The following is a 26750-nucleotide window of genomic DNA, read 5'->3' on the forward strand; positions in this document are numbered from 1 at the left end:
GAGGGGGCCTCCCTGGTGGCTGACCTCCCAGAGGTGCTGATTTCAGAGGTACCTCTGATTTCAGAGCCTGTCCTCCAAGTGATTTGCCATGATTTAAGGTGAGGCTGCAGGTAAGACGCCTGGCTCCCCCTCCCCAGCATGCAGAAGGCCCAGGTTCCCTTGCTGGTGTGGAAGGAGGCATCGTTGCTCAGAGAATGGACACGGAACACAGAAGTGGCTAACATAGCCGATAAGTCCAAACTTTAATGCCTTGTGAGGAGGGGAACTTTGATATTCTAAGATTTAAAACAATCTTTTTTTTATTAAAACTGTACAGTAACTTACAAATAAGTAAAAATTCTCTGGTATATATCATAGGAATCACAATACAAAAATATGTGTAAAATTTTGTAGTTGATCACCATACAAACCTATTTTAGGCCTGTAAATACTGTTTAGCACTGAACAGAATATCACGTTTAGAATGTGGTTATTAAGGAATTGCTTCAGAGAACACAAATGCTGCCCCGGCATGGTGCCAGGAGAAAAACGAGTCCTAATTGGTTTTTGCATAAATTTACAGTAAAGCTTTTAAAAATATACAGTAAACAAATATATGATTTGATACATATATTTACACCTTGATTTTCCTGAGCCTAAACATAAATCCATTACTGTGTTAAAACACACAAGCCATCTTAAGGTTTCAATGATGGGGTGATGGGAAATGTAGATTAATGTCACATGCCTCCAAACCCACTCCCGGCACTCCCTCCTTCCTGACTTCCAGCGTTGGTGTTCACCAGCCGTGTAAGGCACGCAGCGGGTCCTGAAGGCTATGGGTTCTTCGAGGGCAGATCACTTTAAGGAAGAGCCACAGTCCTTCAGCAACTGGCACGCCAGACTGTGGAAACGAGGTTCACACACATCTGTGTCAACAAGGAAGCTGCAATTTACATGGATTTCTAGCTTAGACAAATGAAAATATTTATGTCGTTCTGGGTATTGTGCACACAGTGTGATTCTGTTGATAATTGTGACGCTGTACACACGTCCATGTCTTGGTTACACAGTAAACATTTCTGGCAACGTTTCGGGTCCCTCCTCTTGCTTCATCAGGAAGCGATGCATTTACACACAGACTCCCCTGCTTGAAGAGCTAGCAGTCAGAGAGCACAAATACTTGCAGGAAATTCAATCCAGCCCACTGACTTTGAATAAAAGGTATACTCCAGGGTTTAGAAAATGCACATTATTTTAAAACACTTGAATTCTTCAGATGCTCACTGGACCAGCAGGAATCAGTGACGAATGTTCATACTTGCCTTTTGTTTTGGCAAAAGCCCAGTCCTGAAATGCTGGATTTTGTAATCAGATGAAAAGAAGGTGCCTGTGATACACGAATAAAAACAATGATGTCTAAAGAATTGACATTGCAAATAACCGTGTGCTTACAGGAACACAGCAGGGACACAAATACAGTCTGGTACATGGAGAGTTATTTAAAACATTCACTGAGCCATTTTCCCTTTGCTGTGTAAATACTCTTTACATATAAACCATAACAGCTTCATAAGCACTGGTACATATTTACATGCTTCTCTTTCCTGTAGAGTTTGCTTTTTCAATTACAAAGCTCTGATTGAGTGTCTGGAGCGTGTGGTGAGGGCATATGAACTACTCCAGACATAGGTACAACATGCAAAAGCACGATGGTCCAAAGAAACACAAGGAATGTGAAGCTGGGTTTCAAATGCACATCTTTAGATCCTAAACGGCCAACTCTCACAGCTGCTGTCCTGTGCAGGTGTACGTCGGGGCAGGAGCTCCGTAGCGGAGCACAGGCCCACGGGCAGTGCTCGGGGTTACGGAGTGCATCTGACGCCTCTACAGTCTATCAGCCTTCAAACTGGAAGCTCACCCAGAGCTCCGTGGTGGCTTTTATTAATGCAAGACTATTGTTTGCCATTCGGTTCTGAGTACAACAAATGTGCCAAGAGGATGCAGTCATCAGAACGAGACAAAACTATGGATGGAAGGTTAAACAAGATTTCAGACTTGAGATGAAAACCCTGACATCAGCCTCAGCTAGGGAAGCAGTCAACTGGCCCCAAGTCTTGTCCACATGAATAAGTAACTGACCTTTAATGACAACAGAAAGGATGAGTTCTTCTTGGACAGGGGCTGATTAATAGCGCAGTGCCCAGCAGAAACCCTGCACCCACCAAAGAAAAGCGTATCTGTCTGATCCTATAAGCTTTCTCTCAATTTCAACCCAGGGAGTCAAGCGTGGTCTGGCTGCCACCAGTGTCTGCACCAGAGTTGAACATTTCTCCCGACACAAATATAAAATGAACCTAACACTTCCAGACAACACAGTCGTCCCTCCCTCCAGCCAGTTGGTAACAAAGTCGATTTCTTTCATACAACGTTTGTTACATTCTCACTCGGCTGCTCGTCTCACTACCCAGTGTGTCAGCTTCTAGGTGCCTCAGAAGAGCTGAAATCCTGTGGGTCTCCAGTTGAGCATGTGCGCACACACACACACACACACACACACACACTGCTCACAAATTCAGCCCTGAGGGTGACAACCTCAGACCACCAAGGGAGCCAGGTCAACAGAAGAACCACCTCCCACTGGGAGTCATTCTGGATCCCAGAGCTGGGAGACTCTCCTGGGCTTGCGCCAGAGCGCTGGGCAGGAATGGAGATCACACTTAAGACTGGCTTCATCGACCTGCTGTTTCCTCTCTGAAAAAGAGTGAAGACAAAAGCTTGATTTTAGTGTGAGACATCCGAGGCACTCGTGGGCAACGCTCACGGTGGAGACGGTCTGGAGGAACCCCACAGGCGAGGGTGCTGACCACCATGGGCTCTGCACGTGGACGGTCAGATTACGCTGGCTCCAGCACCAGCCAGCATCACATCCGGAGCCTCCAGCCCAGGAGACGCAAAGGGCTCTTCCCAGGAGATGGAGAGGCTGCAAAGATGCGTCCCGGGGCCTCGCGAAGCCATGTGCAGATGCCCATGTTTCTACCCCATTTTCAATTAGGTGCTAATTCTTCCTTATTACCTTTATATTTTTAATGTTTGGAACAAGGTGTGAAGGAGCCGCTCAGGTTCCTTGTAACAAGGAGGGTGGGCCCCAGATCAGCCCCTGGGGAGGCAGCAGTGAGAGTAGGGGGGCAGGGGGAGGGGATTGGGAGAGGTAGGGAGGAGGGTCTGGGGCGGAACCCCTGGAAATCCCACAGCTGTCTAATCTAGGAGAGGCTGTAGAAGTTTTTGTTTTGTTTTTCAGTTTTGGTTTCTACCTAACTTCTAAGTAAGAGGAGATTCCCCCAATAGCACGCAAACCACAGGCAGTAGAACCACACACGCACACTGACGCCCCCCAAGACGTCATGTGTCACAGCTGAAAGCTCTGCGGCAATTGAAGCAACACCCTGTTCTTTGTGCCTTTAACCCGATTCATTTCTAAACAGGTTCTCGTCAAATCATCCATTTCTAGAATGTTAGAGATGAAGGGACCCTCCAGTCTAGCCCTCCCATTTTGCAGATGGAAAAGCTGAAGCCCCCGAAAAGGCATCTCCTGAGGTCACACTTCTAGGCTGACCGGAGCCAGGGCCCCTCCCCACCCCATGCCCCTGCCTCTCTGAATTAAGATGACAATAGCCTGGGGCTACCAGGAAGTGCACACATGCAAATAGAGAACAGAAGTCTGGTTGAAAATCTCGTGCAGAATTCTAAAAAGTTACTCCCCCAACTGAAGGGACAAGACAACCACATCTGGGCAACGCGGTCACTTGATCCCCTCTCCTGAGTCAGTCCTGCCCCACTTTGCTGACACACTCGTTCACTGCCACTGTCTCCAGAATGGGGGACTTTCTGCCCTCAACCATGACCACGACACTCCACGCGCACACTTAGCCACACACACACGTGTACACACACACATGCACAGAGGCATGCTTCTGCTTCCAGGCTTCCCAAGACCCTTCTGCCCCACCCTGAGTCCCATCTCCTCTGGGGGATACAGGGTCCTCTGCCCCTCCCTTTTCTGGACACTGGCCCAATTTCCTGACTGTCCCCACAGTCAGCCCAAGATCTCATCCAAGCTGGAGCCACGCAAGACATAGGACAGGCAAGCGTGAGATCATCTCGTGGGTCTGACCTCGGTCTCATGGCCCCAGGGGGCTCCTCAGGGCCCCAGCGAGGCACTGGCCCAGTGCTAGGTCAGAGCCCCCCAGACTCCTCATTCAAGAGCTGCTCTGTGGGCAGGAGCTGAGGGTGCTGTCTGTAGAAGGGCCTGCTGGCCCTGTTGGCCCTTGATTAGTGTCTGGAAACCTGGTTTTTGAAACGTTCCCTGTATGATAAGGTTGTGCTCATGGGCTGCACTAGACTGTTTGTGCAAATGACATGATTTATGGCAAACACCTGCTTCCTTCTGAGCGCCTGGCATTGGAGAGGTCAGGAGGTACCCAGACAAGTAGCCCCAATAAAACCCTTGAACTCTGAGTCTCAATGGCCTTCCCTGGCGGAAATGCTGCACACACATGGCTGCATTTTCGCTGCTAGGGGAGAGTGTGCTCTGTGTGGCCTCCATGGGAGGGAGAGCACAGGAGACCTGCTCATGGACCCCTCCACACTCCACCTGTGTCTTCCGCCCTTCCAGATCCAGCTGTGTATCCTGATTACATCGCTGCAATAAATCTCAGCCATGGTACCACTAAGTGCTGAGTCCCGAGAAGTCTCGTGAATCACTGAGCATGTGGCTGGTCTTGGGGACCCTTGGAGCCCTCTGCTTCCACTGTTTCCAGGAACTATGGCAGACCTTCAGGCTGCAGAACGCATAAGATGTGGTCTTTGGCCTCCGTGAACACATCTGTTCACGGATTTGTTTGTTCATGTGGCAAATATTTATTTGAATGTGTATTAGGGGCCAGGCTGAGTGTTTACTGGGGGCCACACTGAGGATTCCACAGTGAGCAAGCCAGGAACACCGGGCCCGGTGCTGCTTCTCATGGAGGTCACAGTTCACGAGGGAGGAGGGCATCGTGTGATGGGAGAGACACGGAGGGAGCGCATGGCACAGGACACGGAGGGAGCGCATGGCACATGGCGGTGCAGGTGGGAGGGTCCCCAACCAGCTCAAAGCCCAGCGGGACAGAGTCCCACAGACAAACAATTGCCCTGTGATGGGGAGATGTCCCAATGAAGGTGGGGACCAAGGACCTCAGCCACGCCCTTCCTTCTGGAGGACAGGTTTTTATATTGCGCTCTGCTGAGGATGGCTGATCGAGTACAGGAATAAGTTGATAACAAAGCCCTGAATTGGGTTCGCTTCACAGTGCCAAAACGAGCAGAGGAGGAACAAGAGGACAGGAGGGCCTCTGGAGGGACCACGACCCCGCAGGGCAATTTTGTGTGGGTGCCCAGCCCAATAGGCATGAAGAGGTCGGAACCTCGTCCAGAGCTGTGGAAGCAGGACTCCCCCGGGGACACCCATCGGGGATGTGTGCCAACGGAGTCGCTCACACAGATTGGGAAACAACACTCTGCCTGACGTCCAAATAGAGCCAAGTAGCAGGCCCCGCCGTCTGTGTTTGCGCTGGGGACTCCCACTGGGATCTCGACAGTTGGGAAACATAGAGCTGTTGGCAGGGGAGACCGGCACCTGCCTGGGGTCGGAAAAGCCCGCTTGGATTGGAGCCAACTGCAGATGGCGAGCCCATGGGAAAGCTCCGGCCCGAGGCCTCACTGGGGTGTCCAGAAATGCACGTAAGCACGTAAACCCGGGTGCCCCACAGCAGGGCCGGGTGGAAGGCCACGTAGGAGAGCCCGATTCCACAGACACTGGCACTCACAGAGGGGTGAGACCCTACGACCCGACCTTTGCTCTCTGCCCCAAAACAACGCCACCTACTTCCTGTGCCCCAGATCTCCCCCCCCCCCCCCCCCCCCCCCCCCGCCTCGAGAAGAACGCACACAAATACACGTGTTGTCAGCTCACAGGACAACGAGGAGTGGACTGAAAGACAGAACCCTTCCACCGCAGCTCTGTCTGCCTGGGAAACTGCAGCCAAACATTTTCAAACCAAACAGAAGCAAATGGCAACAATAAACGTGTCTGGGCCCAGGTCCTTTTCCCTAAAGCTCTCATCTGGGGGGAAATATCAAGAAACAGACGGCCTTGCCCAGACCCGGCTTAGGCTCCTCCCCTCCTAGCTCTCCACCGGGCCTTTCTATCAACCCTACAGATGGCGCCAGCACTGCCATCAATCCCGCCTGCCCTGGGCCACCTGTGAGGGCCCCTGGCCCCAGGTCCCACAGAGGGGAGCGCGGCGTGGCTCACACAGACGCTGGGACGGTCCTCTCCATTCTTCACATGCACAGTGGGCCTGCTCTGGGGCTCCTCCTCCTGGTTTGACTCTGCAGCTGCCTAGGAAACACATAATAAAGGGAGCGGCCACTTTCATGGAGCAGGTGAGGACATTGCCCCAGGCCCTTGACCGGCAGAAACTTGACCCCAGAAACTTGACTGGGCACGGGGGCCCAGACATTTGCCAAGCATGATTCTGGATGTGTCTGTGAGGGTGTTTCAGGATGAGATTAGCACTTGCATTGATAGACTGAGCAAAGCAGGTTGCGCTCCCCAATGTGGGTGGGCCTCATCCAATCAGTTGAAGGCCTGGCTAGAACAAAAGGCTGAGGAAGAGGGAAACCCTCCAGTCTGACTGCTGAGTGGGGACTTCAGTCTTTCCCTGTCTCCAGACTTGGACTGAGGCAAGGGTTCTTCCTGGGTCTCCTCCTGCCAGCTTTCGGACAGGAATTTACACCAGAGGTCTCCTGAGTCTCAGGCCTTCTGACTCGGACCAGAGCTAGGCCATCAGCTCTCCTGGGTCTCCAGCTTGCCCACTACAGATCTTAGGACTTCTCAGCCTCCATAACTGTGTGAGCCAATTGCTTATGGTAATTCCCTCTCCACATATACTGCAGACAGACAGAGAGATGGCGAGAGATTAGATAGATAGATACACACATCCCATGGGCTCTGTCCCTCTGGAGAGCCCTGACCAATGCAGACACGTTACCTGATTACCCTCCACACTTCAAGGAGCTGACCCCTTTTCAGAGCAGGAGGCCAAGGTGGACACAGGTCATCTCACCTGTCATGGCTGCATGGTTAAGAGAGGGCAGAGGCAGGACCCAAAACCAGGCCCGCCTGACTCCGGAGCTGTACTTTCAACCACTGCCACGCTTGCTGAGTGGCAGCCACAGCTTCTCCAACATCTCACACCCACGGACAAGGGCTGACTAACGCAGCGTGATGGAGACCAAAGACCCTGTTGGAAAGGGGCGTGGAGGGCGTTAAAATCCCAGAGTGTACCAGCACATGGCTTTAGGAAAACTCAAACAGAGGAACATCGTAGTCAAGATACAAAGAGGTGGGGCTGGCCCGGTGGCGCAGAGGTTAAGTGTGCACGTTCCGCTTCGGCGGCCCGGCGTTCACTAGTTTGGATCCTGGGTGCGGACACGGCACGGCTTGGCAAGCCATGCTGTGGTAGGTGTCCCACATATAAAGTAGAGGAAGATGGGCACAGATGTTAGCTCAGGGCCAGGCTTCCTCAGCAAAAAAGAGGAGGATTGGTGGAAGATGTTAGCTCAGGGCTAATCTTCCAAAAAAAAAAAAAAAGATACAAAGAGGTCCCCTCTGGACCCCAGTCCCATGGAGAGGCTGAAGGTGTCTGTGGGGTCCCTCCCCACCAGAAACTCAACAGTTCTCAAAGTGGGATCCAGGGCTGGAGGCCTCAGCATCTCTTGGACTTGTCAGAAATGCAGACTCGTGGGCGCCCCCACCCTGTGGAACCAGGCCCCCTTGCAGGTGGGCCGCAGGATTGGTTTAACAAGCCTTCCAGGTGACTCAGGTTCACTCGAGTTTGAAGGCCACTGCCACGAAATTGTGTTCCTGGGGCTCCAAACACTTCTTCCCTTAAGGCTGATGTTATAGAATGTGACTATATGAGCATAGTGGGCTGTCTACCGGGTTTTCTTCCCAGTGATTTGGGAATTAGCGATCTAGGCTTGCCCTCAGCCATAGCAGTCAATTCCAGGACCACAGTGTGCCCCTCGGTGCTGCCCACTTCCTCCTTGGGGCCCAGGGACATTCGCTGGCATGTCCTGCCAGCCTTGACACCCCTGGCACTTCTACCTGGCCAGGTATCGAGGGTGCCTGTAGTTGTGTCCTCTGCCCTGGTCGAGGCTGCCTGTGTGTGCAGGCTCACAGCCTGACCTTGGCCTGAGGTCAGCTTGGCCGTGGAGCAAACCAGGGGTGTGGCATCTGAAGCCCAGTTCCCGCCCAATGCCACCGGTCACTGTGCCCTGGACCAAGCACTGCCCTCCCTGACGATCAGTGTCCCTCCCTCCCCATTCAGCAGGAGGTGGACGCCGTGCAGGGAAGCCCTGGGCGGAGCCACTGCACCTCTGCACGTCGGGTTCAAGTCACAAACACACCTGTTCTCCCACAGGAGCTCCTGCAAAGCGGTGTTAGCTTTGACCTCGCTTCTTTCCATCTGGGATGTTTTCTCCAACGTGCACTGGCCAGATGCCAGCCTTCTGACCCCAGAGACAAGGGCTGCCTCTCCAGACCCATCTGGAGAGGGCACTAGGAAGCAGGCCTCCTCAGCAACCTTGCTAAGCTCCAGAAGCCCAGGGGGATGTCTCCCAGGGCCTCAGTCCAGCCCCTCCAGGAGCCGATGGAGCCCCGCCCTGCTGACCCCCTGCAGGTGGACGTGTGCCCATATCGCCCATGCTGAACTTGGCAGCCAGGCAAATGAGACCATCTGGCTTAGAGAAGAACTGGTACAGAATGACCAGAGATGGACGCTGGGACCGCTGTGGAGGTGAGCAGGGAGGCCACTGAGCCACCCTGGACAAGAGGAGAGGACCCCCCAGTCTCTCAGTCATTGACATTCCAGGGTCTCCTTCAGCTTCCACTTCCGCGGTTCTTCGTTGCCCCTCACCTCAGAGCACCCTGGGCAGACGGAAATGGTCCTGAAGCTTGAGGGCGGGAGGGTGAGGGCAAGGGGCGTGGCAGTGACTCCAATGGCCAGAGGCCTGAAACCACAGAGGAGGCCTGGGAGATGGCGGGTCCCTGGCCTCACCCATGTCCAGACCATTCCTGTCTCCCTCGGATGTCAGGCCAGGCCAGAGGCTCCAGAAGACCCTGCCTGGTGACCCTCTCTCCCACCTCGCTGGCTGCGTGTCCTGGATGGAACCTGGCGCTCTGGAGATATAACTCAAGATTCGGAGTTAATTACCTCCTCTCATGGGAAGCGAGGCCCCCAGCCTCCCAGAGCCCCCAGGACCCTTAGCCCCAGCCCGGTTCCCTGGAGTGAAGGGGAAGGCGGGGGAAGAATGGTGGGAAATGGCCTATAAGCAGAGGGGCCCGCACTTCCATTAGTTCTCCCCAAAGCTGTCTGCTCGGAGCCCCTGGTGACCTTTATTCTGCCTCCTCCTCCAGGAAGCCAGAGCACCAGCCAGGAGCCAGCAGGGGAGGGGTCCCCCTGGGCAAGGAGGTCCCTGGAGCAGACTCCGGGCAGGGAGCAGCTGAGGGCTGGAGAGGGCCACACCTGAGACGCCCATCCTGGTGAGAATGGGAGCTGAGCACAGGTGTTGGGAGGCAGGAGGTGGGGACTCCATGGGAGCCAGTGAGGGGAGACAGCATCAAGAAAGCTGAGAGGGCAGGCTGGCGGAGGAGGCTGTACCTCTGCTGGGAACAGCCCGGCACCCCGTGCAGCAGCCTCGCTTAAAGGCACCGGGCCAGAGGCGCCTCGGGGCACAGCAGATATCTGGGTCCCCCCACACCTACCAGACTGGGAAGGTTGTTTGTTCTAGATCCTGCCACGGCTGCCCCGAGCATGGGGCTGTGGGCACCCTGCAAGGCGCCACTGCAGCCTCCATGGTCCCACCGCCAGGCAGGTGGGCACTGGGCTCTGCCTGCTTCCCTCCCACTGCCCACTCTGCCTGACCTCAGCCTGCCTTGACAGAGCGGCCCCTGCTGCGCCTCTCACAGCCTCTGTGCATCGATGGCTCCTGACGTCTGTTGCAGAGGAGGCAGCACAGGCTGCTTTGGGGCCGTGTGTCCTGGTCCCCCAGCATAGAGCACTGACATGGGGTGGTTGGCCAGGGCACCAAAGCAGCACAGCCCACGATGACCTGACCCCAGCACCCCCGCAGTGCACCCATGGCCCGAGCCACTGGGCTCTTAGCAGCACACAAGGAGACGCATGTGAGGCTCTGGAGAACGTGGTGACAAAGGCGGGCTTCACCCCTTCACTGCTGCTCAGCATAGCTGAGGTGGGGCCTGTTCTCTTTCCCACTGCCCCCCATAAGCCCCCACCCCTGGTTCCCGGGAGGACCATTCCAGAGAGGGGCCACACCTGGGGGTCAGGGGGACCATTCCAGAGGTGGGGCAGGGAAGGAAGCTTCAAGAGCTGTGTTCACGGTGCAGGGACCCGCCCAGGCTGGCATTGGTGCATTCTCTACCTTCTAACCATCTGAGCACACAGGATTCCAAGCCCACCCCAGCCCAGAAGTTCCCAGGGTCAGGGCTGCACCCTCCAGGTGACGGCCAGAAGGGCATTTGGACACCAGCTCTGCCCGTCCCTCCTGGACATGGACAGTCCCCCTGGCTGGTGTGGGTGCAGAATCCTCTGCCCAGGCTCCCAGGCCTCTGCCTGACCACACATACCCACCCAAATACACAGACATGCACACGACAAAACACACACACAGACACACGGTGCACAGGCACGTGAGAGGGCGCACACCCGCACACACACTTTCCGCCTGCTTGCCATCGGTTCTCGGTTTTGTTTCCTGTCTGGGTTCCAGGCAGCTGCTCTCACAGCCCTAGAAGGGGCTGTCCAGCTATCTTTTCTGATGCTGACTTCTCTCATAATGGCCTCTCTTATTAATGGCTTCACGGTTATGCTAGTAAAAAGATCCATTATTGCTTTAACCAAGACGGTTACATTACAGGTCGCTAGACAGCTGGCTGTGAGCCACGAGCTGCGACGGGCAAGAACAGATTAGACAACAGAGCAATAAAGGCAGAGGGGAAACCGTTGGCTTCAGGCCACTTATTCAATTTCTGCCTGAGAGTGTGTGCAAATCTCCCAGTAACATTAGAGAAAAACCTTTGCCTTAAGGTAAAAGCAGAAGGATTCTGAACAAAGAGCAAAAAATAAACCACTCCAAACCTGACGCGAACTGGAAAAGAGTTGGGTGCTATCTCTGAAGCTTGCGCATTTGTATGGCTGACCTGGCTTTTCGACTCCTAGGCGGACACCCAGAAGAAACTCCTGCACTGGCACCTTAACAGATTGACAAGAATGTTCAAGAAGCAATGTCTACAAAAGCCAAGCCCAAATGTTTGTCAGAGGGGAGGGAGAGCCCCAGGAATGAGTCACAAACACTGACAAGCAGACGCGCACTGCAGCACGGGTGGGTCCCAGCACAGTGATGTTAGGCACAAAGTACGTCCAAAAGGTACCTGAAGCATGACGTCTCTTTTTATAAAGCCTTAAAAACAATAAAAATTACATCTTTTAGAAACATACGTGTCTGCCACAAAGCTCTATACGTGGGCTCTGCACCAGGGTCCCAGATGGCAGTTACCTCTTGGCAATCAGGTGATGGGACGGGTTCGTATGGTTAGGAGTCAGTGTGTCCATGGACGTTATAAAGAACAAAATAACCAGATGGGCCACCCCAGACCACGGCAGGTGTGCGGCCAGAGCCAGCATCAGGACCAACACAAACCTGCGCATCAAGGAGAGAAAGATGGAGAAACTCCGTGACGAGGAATGGCGCGGCGGGAACAAGAGCTGCAAGCAACCATGCACACCAGCAGCGACCCTGCAAGCCAGCTCATTCTGAAACGCAAATACAGCGTGACCCCATGGCTCCACGTGAGTGGGACGATGCACGGGCTTGCTGCCTGCCATCAGACAAGCACGCATGTGACCTCAGCCTCCGAGAACCTCCTCATTCCCACTTGGGACTGGAGCCAGGCTGATGAAGCCGCCCTGACAGGCTGGCTGCCCCCAGGGAGCATCTCTGGGCGCCCGGGCAGGGCCCCTCCATGCCTGGTATCTGAGGGCCTCCATCACCTCGGCAGGCACCGGGTCCCTGTTCCCAAGGCAGACAGGCAGTGCCTGAGGAGCGCAGTCCCTGAGCTCTGCCGCCCGCGACAAACAGCCTCAGAGAGCTAGCTGTTCACACTCGGGTGAAGCTTCCACGAGGAATCAAACAGCTCACCTTTTGTTTCTTTTCTTTCAAACATAAAACAATATATACAAATTAAGAAAATTTCGTTGGGTTATGATGGAGAGTATCATGGATATTTTTTAAAATGGAGGCTCCTGTTCCATACGTGCACAATGCTCATTAACTGTGGATGCCTTCCGAACAGGGGCAGCTTACCCCTGAATTACAAACATGACAGCAGAGCCATCATTTCTAGCCCGGCTGGCGGTAGCGCGGCACAAGCAATCCGAGACCAGGCTTCCCAGGAGCGGGGGCTGCTCATTGGCATTCGGCGCCCGCTCTGCCAGGAGCTGTAAATCTGGATCTGCTGACAGTTAATCTCACACATCTCGAGCTTCCAGACCCAGAGCTGGGCAGGCGAGGTCCCTGGTGACCCAGACCCATCTCCAGGATCCAATGGGGACCAGGGACACCTGGTGCGGTCAGCTCAGAGGACTCCAGCAAGCAGCAGCACTGTCCCATGGTGACTCGGAGTCAGGGAGGACACTCCAGCCAGAATGGGGCTGACCACACAGTGGGGACTTGGTCTAGCCAAGCAGAAGGGATTTAATCAAAAAGAGGAAGAGTTCTTTATAACCAGAGGCGGGAGGAGGCAGGGATGGACGACCACATGCAAAAAATGTGCTTCAACTGAAAACACGCACCACATGCAAAAATAACTAAAATGGATCGGGGATATAAATGTAAGATACAAAACCACACAATTCTAGAAGGAAACATGGGAAAAAATATTCGTGACTTTGAATCAGGCAAAGGCCAACAAGAAATGCACAATCCATTACACAAAAAGTTGATAAGTTAGACTTCATCAAAATTAAGAACTTCTCTTCAAAAGATACTCGTAAGAGAATAAAAAGACAAAAGAGAGATCTGGAGAATATACTTTTGGATCATATATCCAATCAAGTGTGTACCTGGAATACATAAATAAGTCTTAAAACTCAATAAGTAAAAAGTAAACAATCTAATTCAAAAATGAGCAAAAGATTTGAACAGATACTTGACCAAAGAAGACATATGGATGCACAAAATCAACACATAAAAAGATGTCCGGGGGCCGGCCTGGTGGCGCAGCGGTTAAGTTTGCATGTTCCACTTTGGTGGCCTGGGGTTCACCGGTTTGGATTCCGGGTGCGGACATGGCACTGTGTGGCAAGCCATGCTGTGGTAGGCGTCCCACATAGAAAGTAGAGGAAGATGGGCATGGATGTTAGCTCAGGGCCAGTCTTCCTCAGAAAAAAAGAAAAGAGGAGGATTGGCAGCAGTTAGCTCAGGGCTAATCTTCCTCAAAAAAATAAAATAAAAAAAGATGTCCAACATTACTAGACAGACGTAAATTAAAACCAAAATAATATACCACTACACCCCCATTAGAATGGACGTTAAAAAAGACAGGTGCTGGCCCGGTGGCGCAGTGGTTAAGTTTACACATTCTGCTTTGGTGCCCTAGGGTTCGCCAGTTTGGATCCCGGGTGCGGACATGGCACCGCTTGGCAAGCCATGCTGTGGTTAGCGTCCCACATATAAAGTGGAGGAAGATGGGCATGGATGTTAGCTCAGGGCCAGTCTTCCTCAGCAAAAAGAGAAGGATTGGCAGCAGATGTTAGCTCAGGACTAATCTTCCTCAAAAAAAAAAAAAAAAAAGACAGACCCTATCAAATATCGGTGAGGATGCAGAGCAACGGGAACTGTCATACATGGCTGGTGGGAATGCAAAATGTACAGCCGCTTTGGACAATAGTTTCTTATAAAATTAACACACACTTACCAATCCTGGGTATTTACCCAAGAGAAATGAAAACTTGTATTTATACAAAACCTGTACATGAAGGTTTATGGCAGTTGCACTCACGAATGAGAAACAAGCAGATGTCCTTTGAGACTGGGTAAACTGTGGCACGCCCATGCAACAGAAACGACTCAGCAACAAAAGGAGCGAACCACAGAAACAGAGAGAATCTTCCGTGCACTTTGCTAAGCGAACAAAGCCAAACCCCCAAGCCACATGTTCTGTGTACACATCGGCTGTTCCACTTACATGACTCAGAAATCCAGGGAAACAGACCAGCGTGGCCAGGGGGTAGAGGGTGGGGTGACCACAAAGGGCGACAAGAGGGAGTTGGGGGCGAGGACACCGTCCCATGTGGTGACGGTGGTGGACTCATGCCTGTGTCAAAATCCAGAGAACTGGGCACCACAAACCGTGACCTTTACTGTGTGTGAATTAAAAAAAAAAACAATCTGTGTGGGCAGTCCATATGGAACCCAAGCTGTAACCAACGAACCTACCGGAGGGGGCGGGAAACAGCAGCACCAATCCGAGTTGTTCTGGAAGAGTGTTTTGACTGGACACTCTGAGGCTGAAGATAAAAGGAAATGCACACAAACGTACCCAGGTTGTGTGTTGTTCCTCACAGGGCATGTGGCTCAGCGATTCTGAAACTACTCTGTGTGGATACCAGGGGTGAGCAAGTAAGAACGTGTGGTGTGGACAGGGAGAGGCACGTCTCCACGCTGCCAAAGAAAGGAGAACACGGGAAGGCTGGAGTGAAGCTCGCGTTGTCAGCCCAGAACTCAGGGGTCCTTCTGGACTCACGGTTTCACAAGAGACACGCGATAGATAGATAGCCAGATAGATAGATGGAATAGATGGTAGATAGACGATAGATAAAGGATTGATAGATAGACGATAAATAGATGATTGATAGATGATAACTAGATGGATGCAGAAATAAACAAAGCAGCATGGGCCAGCACGTGTTAGCACACAGACATACATTTCTAATGTCACCCGGCAGCAATGAGCACACCCAGCCCCCAGAGAGGCTGGTCCTAAGCCCCACTCTCCAAGCAGAGGAACCAGGCTCCTTGGAGAAGGGGCTGATTTCAGGCCTGGGGCGGGGAAAGTGCAAGATGACCTTGAGAAACCTGTGGTGACAGAAAGCAAGAAAGTGCTCAAAAAAATGGAAGAGGGCATGTCAAAAGGACACAGGAGCTAATGGGAAAGAAGGCTCAGGGGCTTAAGCTGGGACAACTACATCAAGAAAATAATTAATGATGTTGTTGGACTAAAACCCATAAAATAAATTAAATATCCATGCGTCCTTACTGATATAAATAACTGGATAAAGAAAGAAATGAAAGAAAAATTCTAATAGAACAGAAGAAATGTGGGGAGTAGAACGTCACAGCTAGAACAGGACAGCGATCACGGTCGCAGGAAAGACCCACGCATGGCCGCTAACACGAGTGGACAAAGCTCAAGGAGAAACAGGCTATTTGCACGGTCTCAGAGTATCTTCCCCAAGGTATTTCCTAATTACAAACGACACCTTTTTGTGGAGAGCTTGCAGGCGCCGCCTCAACCTGGTGAACAAGGCTAACATCGCCTGTGATAAAACGTTGCGACACTGTGCAGCCCGGATAGGACGCACTCAGAAGGGCGCGCTGCTCCTGGGGTCATCTCGACAAAGACGCACAGCCTCCACCTGATCATGAGAAAACACCAGACACATCCGACCGAAGGACAGGCCACCCAGTGACTGACCAGTTCCTGTTAGTGTCAAGGTCAAGAAGGACGAGGAGAAGCTGGGAAACTGTCACGGACCGGGAGGGATCAGGGAAACAGATGACTAAGTGCAGTGTGGGATCCTGGAACAGAAACAGGACATCTGCCAGTAGAAAAACTGGTGGGATCTGAGTGAAGCCTGTGGACTGGGGGAGTTTTGAAAGTGTGCGATGATTATGCAAGATACGAGACCAGGGGAAGCTGGGGAAGAGTCTATGAGAACTTTATACTATTTTTGCAACTTTTCTTTAAATCTAAAATTATTTCATAATAAAAGTTTTAAAAATTTTTAAATGCTTGACGTGGAAGCACGGTGGCTCCCGTATCACAGGTACTGCCGCAGTGGGTGCGTGAAGCAGCGGTTCACAAAGACGCCCGCAGCGTAGAGAAAGCCCCACAGCCCTGACTGTTGCTCCCAGTGACAGGGGCTCCTTGCTCTCCACAGGCGATGGGGTCGGTGGTCCTGGGCTGGGAGGGGGATGACAGCACAAAAGACCCCTTGCTGGCTGCAACTTAAGATGGCAGGTCTTTCCTGATGTCCTCAAACCCACCCTGGAGACGGACCAGCTAGAATGTGGTGGGAGGGAGGCCCTGAAAGGGTCAGCAGAGTCCCGTTCCGCTGTGGCCGTAGCCCGACGGCCCCCAGCTCTGTGCCAAACTGCCTCCCCACAGGCAGCCTCAGGGGCTCTCTGTTCTCTTGCCACTTGACTGACAAATTCAAAGTGGCACTGTGGTCTTAGCTGTCAGTCTCCCATTACAGGGAGTTACCGGGCCGCAGGGACGTCCCTCACTGACCGCCCAGGGCTGCTATTTCTACATGGTGTGACAGGACGGCTTGGTGCCAACTGTTTCACGCATTTTTTTCCTACTCTGGCCAGGGTTCAAGAACTCTCTGCCTGATTCCTGGAGGCCGGCAGCTGGGCGGAGGGGCAAACGGGCTTCTCCCATGCGGCTTTGTGTCAAAAACTTTTGAGAGGGTCTGACCCCGGCAACGAGGCTGCTGTGCAACGCATCCTGGCACGTGCCACCACTCCTCGCCAGCCCTGAGCTGAGACGTGAGTACAGCTCTGTGCCTGCCTCAGTGATGCCCGCTGCCCTCCACCCTGACTGCCCCAATGGGAGCACCCTGGGAACAGGAGCTGGTCCAAGTCACCCTGGGTCTCCACACTCACGAAAGGGCTCTGCACAACAAGCCATCCATGTTGGGTCCTAAGGTCACCAGGGATGGGGGGGCGGGGAGTGGTAGGAGGGGCCCTTGCCCCAGAGAGGCTGTGCCTGTCCAGCGCCCCCAGCCCCACTCTCATGCTCCCAGCCCTCCTTACCTGGCCCTGGCTCCCCTCCACAGGTGAGACATGCTCAGGGCTCAGGGGGCACGGAGTGGCCTTCCAAATCCTGGTAGGTCTCCCCTGCCCCGCACACTGTAGAGCCAACAATGGCCACAGGCAGGCTCACCGGGGAAGGCTGCCAGGAATGATGCTGACAAGGCAGAAGCAACTCTGCCCACCGCGGTGGCCTATCTGGGGACTCTGGGCAGTGTACCTCCACACAGGTGTGGGCGGCTGTGACGTACAGTGTTGATGGTCCTTCACGCTGACACAGGTGACCTTGGAGGCCAGGCCATGCCTGTGGACTGTCCCCGCCAAGCAACTAGGAGTGCAACAGCGGTGCGTTCGGCAGTTTCCTGAGTGTGATCGGGCACAGCCTGGGGACTCTGGTGAAAGTCCTGGAAGGCGACCCCACATATGGCCCTTGGGCGTCTCTGGGACCAGAGGGCGACCAGGTAGGTTCTCGTTGGTTCCAGAATAAGCCTCTAGAGTGACCTTCCTAGCCAAAGGCTGTGCTGTGCACCCCTGGGGGACACAGGGGCTAGATCCCGCCTGGGCCTGGGGTCCTGTATCAGGCCCACCACACACAAGATGTGCCTCTTGAAAGGAGCAGGCGCCCAGATGTGCTGCGTGAGCAATGAAGAGAATGCAAAACAGCAGAGGCGGCCTCTCCCCTCCTCCCCGCTCCACCTCGGCCTGCCTCAGCTCTTGCTCCCTTCCTGCAGGCCCTGTGGCTCCTGGGGGACCCCTGCAGCTCTGCTGCTTGAGGATAGGAGGCTCGTGGATGGGGAGGGGCGGGAGAGGCACCCGTGGGCCCACCATCACCACCCTACAGATCCAAAGAACAGAACCTGCTCAGCTCCTGCAGAGCCTCGCCACACCCCACAGAAACACCCCCCACTAGGAAATCCTGCTTGGAAAGAAAAGCTCAACAATGGAGTGCCCGCCCCCCATCCTCCTCCCTGCTGGGAGCCCTGCCTCCCCAGGGAATGCATGGGTGGGCCACCTGGGGGCCCTGGGGGCAGAAGGAGAGGCAATGTGGGCGAGGTGGCCCTCATGACTTTAGGGGGCCGTAAGGGAAGCCTCTCCCTCCGAGCTGGGAGCCGGTCAGAGGGGGAGTGTTCCACAAGACAAGATAGGAAGTGTTCTCTTTCTGGAGTTTCTGGGGCCAGCAAGACGGGACATGGGTGGAGAAGGCCGATGGCCTTGGCAGCGGCTGGAGCCCGTGTTGGCGGAAATGGCCGAGTGCCTTTGAAAAGTTCTTCCCTGCTGAGAGGGAGCTGAGGCCGTCCTGGTGGCTCCAGGATAGTCTCCATGGTAGGTTCACAGGTGGCTTGGGGAGGGCTCAGCTGGCCTCAGGAGGACTGTCCTGGGTCTGGGCTGAGGAGGCCCACAAGGGGGTCAGCACGTGAAGGGCCAGAGAGGAGCCCACAGACAGACGCCCGCAGGGAGCCGCCTCTGGTCTAGAGGTGGAGGTGGGAGGTGAGCCACCCCACCTCTCCCCACCCGCCCGTATAGACACCCAGGGGAGGGTCTCAGCACATGGAACCACATTTTAAACGGGCCACACTGGACAAAGCGGAATTAGATGAGGTGGAATCCAGCACATGAGGAGGAGGAGTGCCAGCACCCTGCTAGGGCCCTGAAGAGGGCAGAGGGAAAGCTCCATCTCTGATGGACGGATGGCAGCGCCTTACCTGCTCGCCACCTGGGCGTCGGGCTCCCTTCTCACATCTGCAGGACCACAGGGACACTGCTGGCCCCTCGCTGGGCACTGCCCCTTGAGTGCAAAGGCTGCAGCTCCGGCTGGGCAGCTCGGCCACGCTTGGCCCCCTGCAGCCGTGGGCCTCGGGGCTGTGGGTGCCGGGCGCCCAGGGCCCCGTGGGGTCGGGGGCTGCGTTGCCAGAGGTGGCCTCTGGCCTCCGCGATCTCTGAGAAGGTCAGGCCCCTTTCCAGTTGGCCCATCCCTCTCTCGTCCACCTCCTATTATCATGTCCCTAACCCTCCCTGTGGTCAGTCCCACCACATTCCTTGGTGGTGGCTCAGGGCCGGACTTTGGCCTTCCTGTCTTGGGCAGGGTAGGAGGCGGAGGGTTGACAGCATGGAGCAGTGAAGCAGCCACGCTCTCGTCTGTTCCCACGGAGTGATGGAGTCACAATCAAGGGAGGGCATCGGGACGTGGCCATCAGTAAGTGCTCAGGACCCGAGCGAGCGAGTCACAGCATCGCCGTGGCCCACCAGAGGTGTCACGGGGAAACCATCTTCAGGACATCCCTGACAAACCATCCAGTTTCCCTGAACGAAGGTCACCCCTGCAGCCACAGCTGCCGTGCTGTCATCTCGTGGGGTGCCCGCGCTGTTTCCGAGAGTCCTCCTCTGAGGCACATGTTGCGGCTGAGGGAACCGAGAGGTGAGTCCAGGGCCAGGTTCGCTCGCGCTCCTGCACAGAAGCGGCTCTCTGCACCTGCTCAGCAGGGAACTCGCACATCCCTGTAGCCGGGATGGAGGCTGCGTCCGAGGAGGGACCCAGGGTCCAGCAGCCAAGACCAGGCCTCTTGCAGAGGGGCCCAGTCAGAAAGCTAGTTCTAATTCTGGCTCATCAAAGGGGGCAGCTGCCCGCCCAGAGGTGCTCAAAGCCCCCCTTTCTCCCTCTTCCTCGTCAGGAGGGGGTCCGCAGAGACCAGACCCTCTTGGATCTTCAGAGGTGAGACGGGGCACCTCGTCTGGCTGCCTGGGAACCCCCTGCTCTCTGGTCCAGCTGGAGGCACGGGATCCAGCTGCTCTGGGGGCTGGAAGAAAAAAGACGCAGGACACACGTCAGGGAGGCTGCCTGGCGAGAGGGAAGGGGCTGGAGGGAGGAGGGCCTCTGGGAAAGGATGATCACCGCTCTCACAGGGAGGGCCCTCTCCCCCGCGTGTGAGGGAAACCTCAACATTTCTGGCTGGACGTCCACTGTAACCCACGCTTGTACTCAATACTAACTCCAGAAAGTCCTGCTGCACCAGACAGCTTCCAGGGACGCCCCAGAGGCAGGAGCCTGGAGGCATTAACAGAAGGCACATGTCCCCTCCTGGGGCAGGTCCTGTGGGAGGGAGGCAGTCCTCTGCCCTCCTTCCTTCTCAGGAAAGGCAAGCGCCCTTCGCCCCCTCTAACTGTGGCGACCCCTCTGAACCCTGACCCCGGGCAGGCACTGAGGTCTGAAGGCTGCGGGCAGCTCTGGAACAGCCCTTGGAGAGCCCTGGGTGTCGCCCCCTCCCAGAACAGCAGGCAGCAGCTCCCCAGGCGGTGCGGGGACCCTCCTGGTGCCCCGAGAAGCAGAGCGGGACCCGGCTGGGAAACCCAGTTGATGAAACACTCACCACGTCGGGGTGCCCAGGAGAGCTATGACCACAGAATGAAGGCTAAGGAGAAAAATAAGAACAGAAATAGAAACTGAAAAGGAAGGGGGGGGTGGGGACGTGGAGGGAAAGAAAGAGAAAAGAGAGTTGGTAGGGCTTCTGGCAGGAAATAACGTGTGACCACAGACAGAGCAAGACGGGGCTGCCAGCAAATCCTGGCGTGCTGGCGCCCAGCGGTTAAGGGGCGTGCTGCCAGGGGCTGTGAGGATGCCCTGGCTCTGAAGCCACTGCCTAGAGACACATTCTGGGGACCTTGCCCCAACCAGAGGCTGGGCTAGGGGCAATGGTCAGGAGGCCTCACGTCCAGAGTGTCCCCAGCACAAGCGAGCCTCTGCTGGTCACATCGCCTCTCGCCTCTTCCTCTGTAGGGTGGGACCAACCACCTGCACCTGTCTCCGGGTGATGGTGAGACCACTATCTGGCTAGTAATAATGATGGAAGTCTCGTGCGTGGAAAGACACTCCCAGCGCCAGGCAAACACGAGAGCTCTCAGACAATGTTTTGGTCTCAGTCCCATCACAAAAGATAAAGCACAACCAGCATCCTGAATGGACTTCACATGTGGAGCCTCATTTGGGGTTGGGGGGAACGGGACCAGGCCAATTCAGACACAAGAGAAAATCTGGCAGTGGTACAATTGATTGGAAATGCAGAGTTGCTTTAGTGAGAGTAAAAGAATAAACACCCAATTTAAAAAATTCTAGTATTTGGGGCTGGCCCCGTGGCCGAGTGGTTAAGTTCGTGCGCTCTGCTGCAGGCGGCCCAGTGTTTCGTTAGTTCGAATCCTGGGCGCGGACATGGCACTGCTCATCAGACCACGCTGAGGCAGCGTCCCACATGCCACAACTAGAAGAACCCACAACGAAGAATACACAACTATGTACCGGGGGCTTTGGGGAGAAAAAGGAAAAAAAAAAATTCTAGTATTTAATACAAACAAATGCTCTCGCTTTAAGATGCAAAGGGAGAAAGACATTCATCTGGGGGGAGAGAATGTGCCCACTGTGAGGCCAGAGCCCCGAGAACAGCGTGTCCCCTCCCAGCCTCCTTATTTCCCAGGTGGCGGGCGCCCACGGGGCAGGCAAGTCCTGGTCGGCACGTTGTGCCCTGCACGGTTCTAGGCGCCGGACAGAAGCACCGGCACAGTGGATGTGCACGTTTACTGTGACAATTGGCAGTAAAGGGCCCAGGGGAAGGTGGGCTGCTGTCATTGATGGGGGTAGCCAGGGCAGGTGGGCGGGGGGAGACCAGCTGTAGGAGGACAGCTCTGGGGAGGAGCCTCATGTCCTGCCTCCGCTGGCTGTTCCTGGGGCCAGGCTGAGGACCTGCAGCCCACAAGGGTCCCATGCAAACACAGGCCTCTTGTTCTCTCTGGAAGGGACGAGCCAGGGAGGTGGATCCCACTGGCTGCCTCACTCAGTGCTCGGGGGCGGCAGTCATAGAGTGAGACCCACCCCACAGGCAGGACCAGCCGAAAGAACTGAACAGTCTGACCCCTAGAGACCAGTGAAGCATCCCTAAATCACATAAAAAGAGCTGCCCTAAAACTAAGCAAAACCCCTAGGAGGAGCCGGGTTCTCTCCGGGTGCGCTCTGTGCACCTTGATTTGGGGAGCACCAACTCGGGCTGTTGCCGTGAGTAGACAGAGTGCCCAGGACCCCACGCCTCACAGAGCCAGGGGTCCAGGAAAAGAGCCAGACAGTCCTCCTGGGGCCTGAACCAAGTGCCCCAAACTAATGACCTGGCAGCACCCGGAGTTTCCTAAACCTGGAAGCTATGTCTTTAAGAACCAAAGCTAAGAGACCCTTGTTCACTGACAGCCCGCCCTCAAGAGGAGAATTCCGGTGCTCAGGGACCTGGCTTCTGGACCAATGTGCTCGGTGAGCTTGGAGGAGGACTCAAGTGCTCCAGCACAGCCGTCAGCACTAAAGGGACCCCAGGTTGCTGCTCTGGCACACTGGGGAAACTGAGGCTGAGAGAGACACAGCCCTCTGGGGTCACATGGCTGGGTCATCGCAGAGGCGGTGTTCCCAGACCCTGGCTCCCAGCTCCTGGTCCAGATCAGATGCCACCCTGAAACCTCGTTCTGTTTGACCGTGCCCCAATCTCAGACCTCACGCTAAATGACACCCGGGGAGTTATCGTCCTTCTCTTTACGGAAGCTCCCAGAACAAAAGCAGCCCAGAAATGTGCATTCATTTTACCTTTTCCTCCAGTTCCTTTATTTGTCTCTTCTGAGCTTCTATTCTTTCTTCTAACTCTTTAATCCTCTGCAATGTTAAAAGCAGGAAAAGCTTCAATAACCAGAGCATTTGGGAAAAAGCCTGTCTGAATCTTCACTCATGCACCTGTTGGACCCACAGCCACAGAGCAGCAGCCATGTGGGCAGGGCCCGGGAAGCCGTGGCTGACCACATTTTCACCACTGTCTGAGTCTTATCTGCACCGTGAGGGGCCCAGGAGCCTCGGTCTGTCCTCTCTCTGTGGACTTCGGCTAAGGAGAGGGCTGCGCTTCCTCGGTTTCCCTTACAGACATAGCCTTTCTCAATCTGCTGCTTTGCTCCAACAGAAGAGTGGACAGCCCTCCCCCTGGCCACACCTCCCGTGGCAGGAACGATACCCTCCCGCCTCCTGCAACTTCAGCCCATGAGCCACAATGCTAGCAGTCCAAGGGAATAGTACGGAATCAATTCAGTCCTTCTTAAACACCATGACAGCAAAGTGACAAGCAGCAGGAGGTCACAAAGCCAGTCACAGGGACTTTCCTTGCAGAATGACATCACGTTTTGAACCCACGGTCTTCACTTTGGTAGGCAATGCAATGCTAATTAGATGCAAATTTGCGTGTCCAGGCTGGGTGTGGATCCTGCGCCTGGATGCTGGAACCAGCTAAGCTCTGAGCACAGCCTGTCTGATGACCACCGTCCTCAGACTGACACAGATCTGGCGGTGGGTGTCCTGGGAGCTGACTAATCCTCTGGTCAGACAGCAGCCCACTAACATCCACAGCAAACCCTGCCTTACTTGTTTATCTGACTTTGCAAGTTGAGTCTGGCATATGGGGTGGACACATCTGGAAAGGCCCCTCCAGGTCACGGCGGCATGCACGGGGGTGGAGACATGCCTTCACACCAAGGCTGTCCACTCTGCCAGGGCGCCTCACCTTCTGTTAGAAATGGACTGGCCGGACTGACCTGAGGTCCCCAAGTGCCCCTAGGCCAAGAGAAGGCCAGGGGCTGCTTCCTGAATGCTGCCTTCACTGTGCCCTTCCATTGAGGGAAGAGTCATGGACGAGACTGGGCAGTCAGGGCCCCAGCAGACAGGACATTCGCCCAGAGAGCTGGGCAGTACGACCCTTGAGGCTGGTCAGCAGAGGCTGCAGTCAGCCAGGAGGGCCAGGTGGGGCGCGGCCATGGGAGGGCATGGCCACCGGCAGGCACCGAGGTTGCAGTGTGTGGTTATTGGAAAGCACAGCCACAGGAAGCCGGGCCTGAACCGCCCCAGCGCCCCCCAGGCCCCACACCTGCTGTGCCAGCTGCAGTAGCTCCATGCGCTCCCGCAGGATCTGGGCGTCCCGCTCGCGCAGCTCGCTCATGACCTGGCGCTTCCACTGCTCCACGGCCACCTTGAGCTTCTCGCGCTCCTCCTCCGACAGCAACTGGGCCACCTTGGCCCCGGCCTCCTGCTGCAGGGCGTCGTACAGCATGGCTTCCAGCTCCAGGATGTGCTGGGGGCAGGAGGGGAGAGTTAGCCCTCGCCTTCTCCCAGAGGGACTGCCAGGCCTGAGGGGGGCCTGGGGCACCCCGAGAGCCCTCGGGGTTACAACGTCTCCAAGCCTCTCCACAGAGGGGACTGTTTTCTTCTCCACCAGCTTGAATGATGTTCTTTAGAGTGGAAACACGGTTGGGGCAATTATTTCAAGATCACTCCCTTCTACGGGATTTTTAACCTGCAACGAAAGTTCAGCGGCAGAATTCTTACACCGTGTTAACATCGGGGAAAACGTGGTCAGCAGGTATTTGAGACCAGAACAGGATGATGGCAGCAGGGGCGGGTGGGGTGGGCAGAGGTCCCTTGAGGGAAGAACAGAGGGAAGGCGTCTCCCTTTGCCCACAACCTTCTCACACCCTGGGTCTGTGAGTGCCAACGAAGGAGGGAGGGCGCGCTCACAAGGGTTTGTCTGAAGTTATAACAGAAGGGGGCAAGTCCCTGACTTCCCAGCCACCCCCCAAGGCCAGGCCACTGTGGGGCTCAATTCCATCCGGTGAATCGTGTCCCCAAAAAGATTCATTCAAGACCTAACTCCGGAACCTATGGATGTGGCCTTATTTGGATATACGGCTCTGCAGATGTAATCAAGTTAGGACGAGGTCATGCTGGGTTAATGTGGGCCCTAATCCAGTGACTTCTGTCCTTAGAAGAAGAGGGAAATTTGGAGACCATCACAGAAGACAAGGGGAGAAGTCATGTGATGACAGAGGCAGAAATTGGGGTGATGTGGCCACAAATCAAGGAGTGCCTGGAGCCACCAGGAGCTGGAAGAGGCTAGAAGGAACCTCAGAGACACCTGGATTTCCAACTCTGGACCCCTGGCTGTGGGGCAGTTCTGTCTCTCGGCTGCTCCCTGCTGCCTCAAACACGCCCTCACCTCTTCTTGGCGTCAAGGCCCCACGTGCCTGGCCTCTGCCCGTCTCCCAGCTTCATCACCTCCACTCTCCCGGATGAAAAGCCTGAGGATGCCCACAGCCACGGCGCCTGGTAAGACTTCACCTCTGCGATGTTCGTCAGCCCCTTCCATGAAGTAGGAGCTCTCATTAGGTCCAGTTCACAGATAGGGAAAGTGAGTCACGCTGATGAGACAACTTGGGGTGAACAACTCGCACAGGGTCCTGCTGGGGGCAGAGCTGGGGTCTGGACCCTGCAGGGGACTCCAGAGTCCACGGTCCTCACACTGTGGGGGCTCCGACACGGCGAGCCCACCACGCTGCTGGTCCCAAACACGCGTGACACCCCACGCTTCCCAGACCGTGCTCATGATGTCCCTCTGCCTGAAGCCTGACGAACTCCTTTTCATCCTTCAGAACCCACCTTTCTGGCCCAACCTGCTCTGCCTGTGAGCCCCTCTCCTTTGACAGCAATCCTGCCCTCCTTTTCGACTGCTGGTTAATTCTCTCTGCTGCCAGGCTGAGGGGTCTGTCGCCCTCCTCGATGCAGTCCCAGCACAGAGCCCACTCATAAGCAGACACTACACGTCTACTGAATGACAGATAAATGAATGAACACAACCCTACCGGGAGAGGCTTCTGATGTGTTAGAACCATTCACACCTAGCATAAATTGATGCCATTTACTGAATCAGGTAAATTTATGAAATAATTACATCATCTGTGAAAACAGGTAAGACATCACAGGCAGTAATCAGCTGATCACCTTAATTCAAGAAGAAACAGAGCTCTGGGGCCTTGATGCCCCCAGTGAAAGGTCCGAGGCCGGCGCAGCTCAGCCCTCGGGCCGGAGCACTTTCCCTTTTGGGGCGAGCAAACGGACCCTTCTCCCTCTCCTGCTGTCAGGAGGCCCCGAGAGGGAGCTGTTGATGGGGGACGGGTGGGAGGACAGGCAGACGTTTAACCAGGACACTGTCAATGGCATGTGGTCAAGCTGAGTGACGAGAAGAGACTCACGTCAGCGAGAATTCCAGAGGTGATCACCAGAGCGGCGCCCACAGAAAACAGACCCCGCGGGCCCACCACCGGTCGGTCCGAGGAGTGGACGGCCAGTGAGGGACAGTCACCAGAAGCTGTGGGAGAGACGCTGGGCGCCACCCTGGCCCTGGGGTGCAGACTGGGGGTGCCTCCAGCCCTGAGGGGTCGCCCAGGTCCACCAGCTGACCTCGCTGGCGGCTGCACCACCCAGCAGTTCCAGAGCCCTCAGGAGCTCTGCGCACAGGCCTTGTTTGGTGGACGGCTCGGGTCTGAGTGCCGACCAGGCCTTTCAGGAGGAGCCACAGAGGCTGGGCTCCCCACCAACTAGAGAGAAGGAGGACAGGGGACAGTGCTCACCACGGATCTCAGGGGAAGAGCCCAGAGCCCAAACCCCTACCCATGAGAAGACCTGAGAGGGGCGGAGAGCCCGACCAGGCTAAGTGGGA

General features: G+C 55.2%; 1 protein-coding gene across 22 annotated transcripts in view; it reads right to left on the reverse strand.

The window, feature by feature from the left end:
- Positions 1-215: 215 nt before the first annotated feature.
- Positions 216-26750, reverse strand: part of JAKMIP3 (Janus kinase and microtubule interacting protein 3) — a 128153-nt gene continuing 101618 nt past the window's right edge. For 13 of the 22 annotated variants that reach the window (XM_070520666.1, XM_044748450.2, XM_070480837.1 and 10 more), the window contains 5 exons: positions 24126-24329; positions 22808-22873; positions 20565-20606; positions 18903-19994; positions 216-2733 (listed from right to left, as the gene is read on the reverse strand). In XM_070520666.1, the coding sequence (XP_070376767.1) occupies positions 19836-19994; positions 20565-20606; positions 22808-22873; positions 24126-24329 (471 nt within the window). In that variant the 3' untranslated portion in view covers positions 216-2733; positions 18903-19835. Of the gene's footprint in view, positions 2734-18902; positions 19995-20564; positions 20638-22807; positions 22874-24125; positions 24330-26750 lie in introns of those variants that run through there. The other 9 variants (XM_070480857.1, XM_070480855.1, XM_070480822.1 and 6 more) reach the window with 3 other exon arrangements.

Source organism: Equus asinus, chromosome 2 (assembly GCF_041296235.1).
Source record: "Equus asinus isolate D_3611 breed Donkey chromosome 2, EquAss-T2T_v2, whole genome shotgun sequence".
NCBI classification, from domain to species: Eukaryota; Metazoa; Chordata; class Mammalia; order Perissodactyla; family Equidae; genus Equus; species Equus asinus.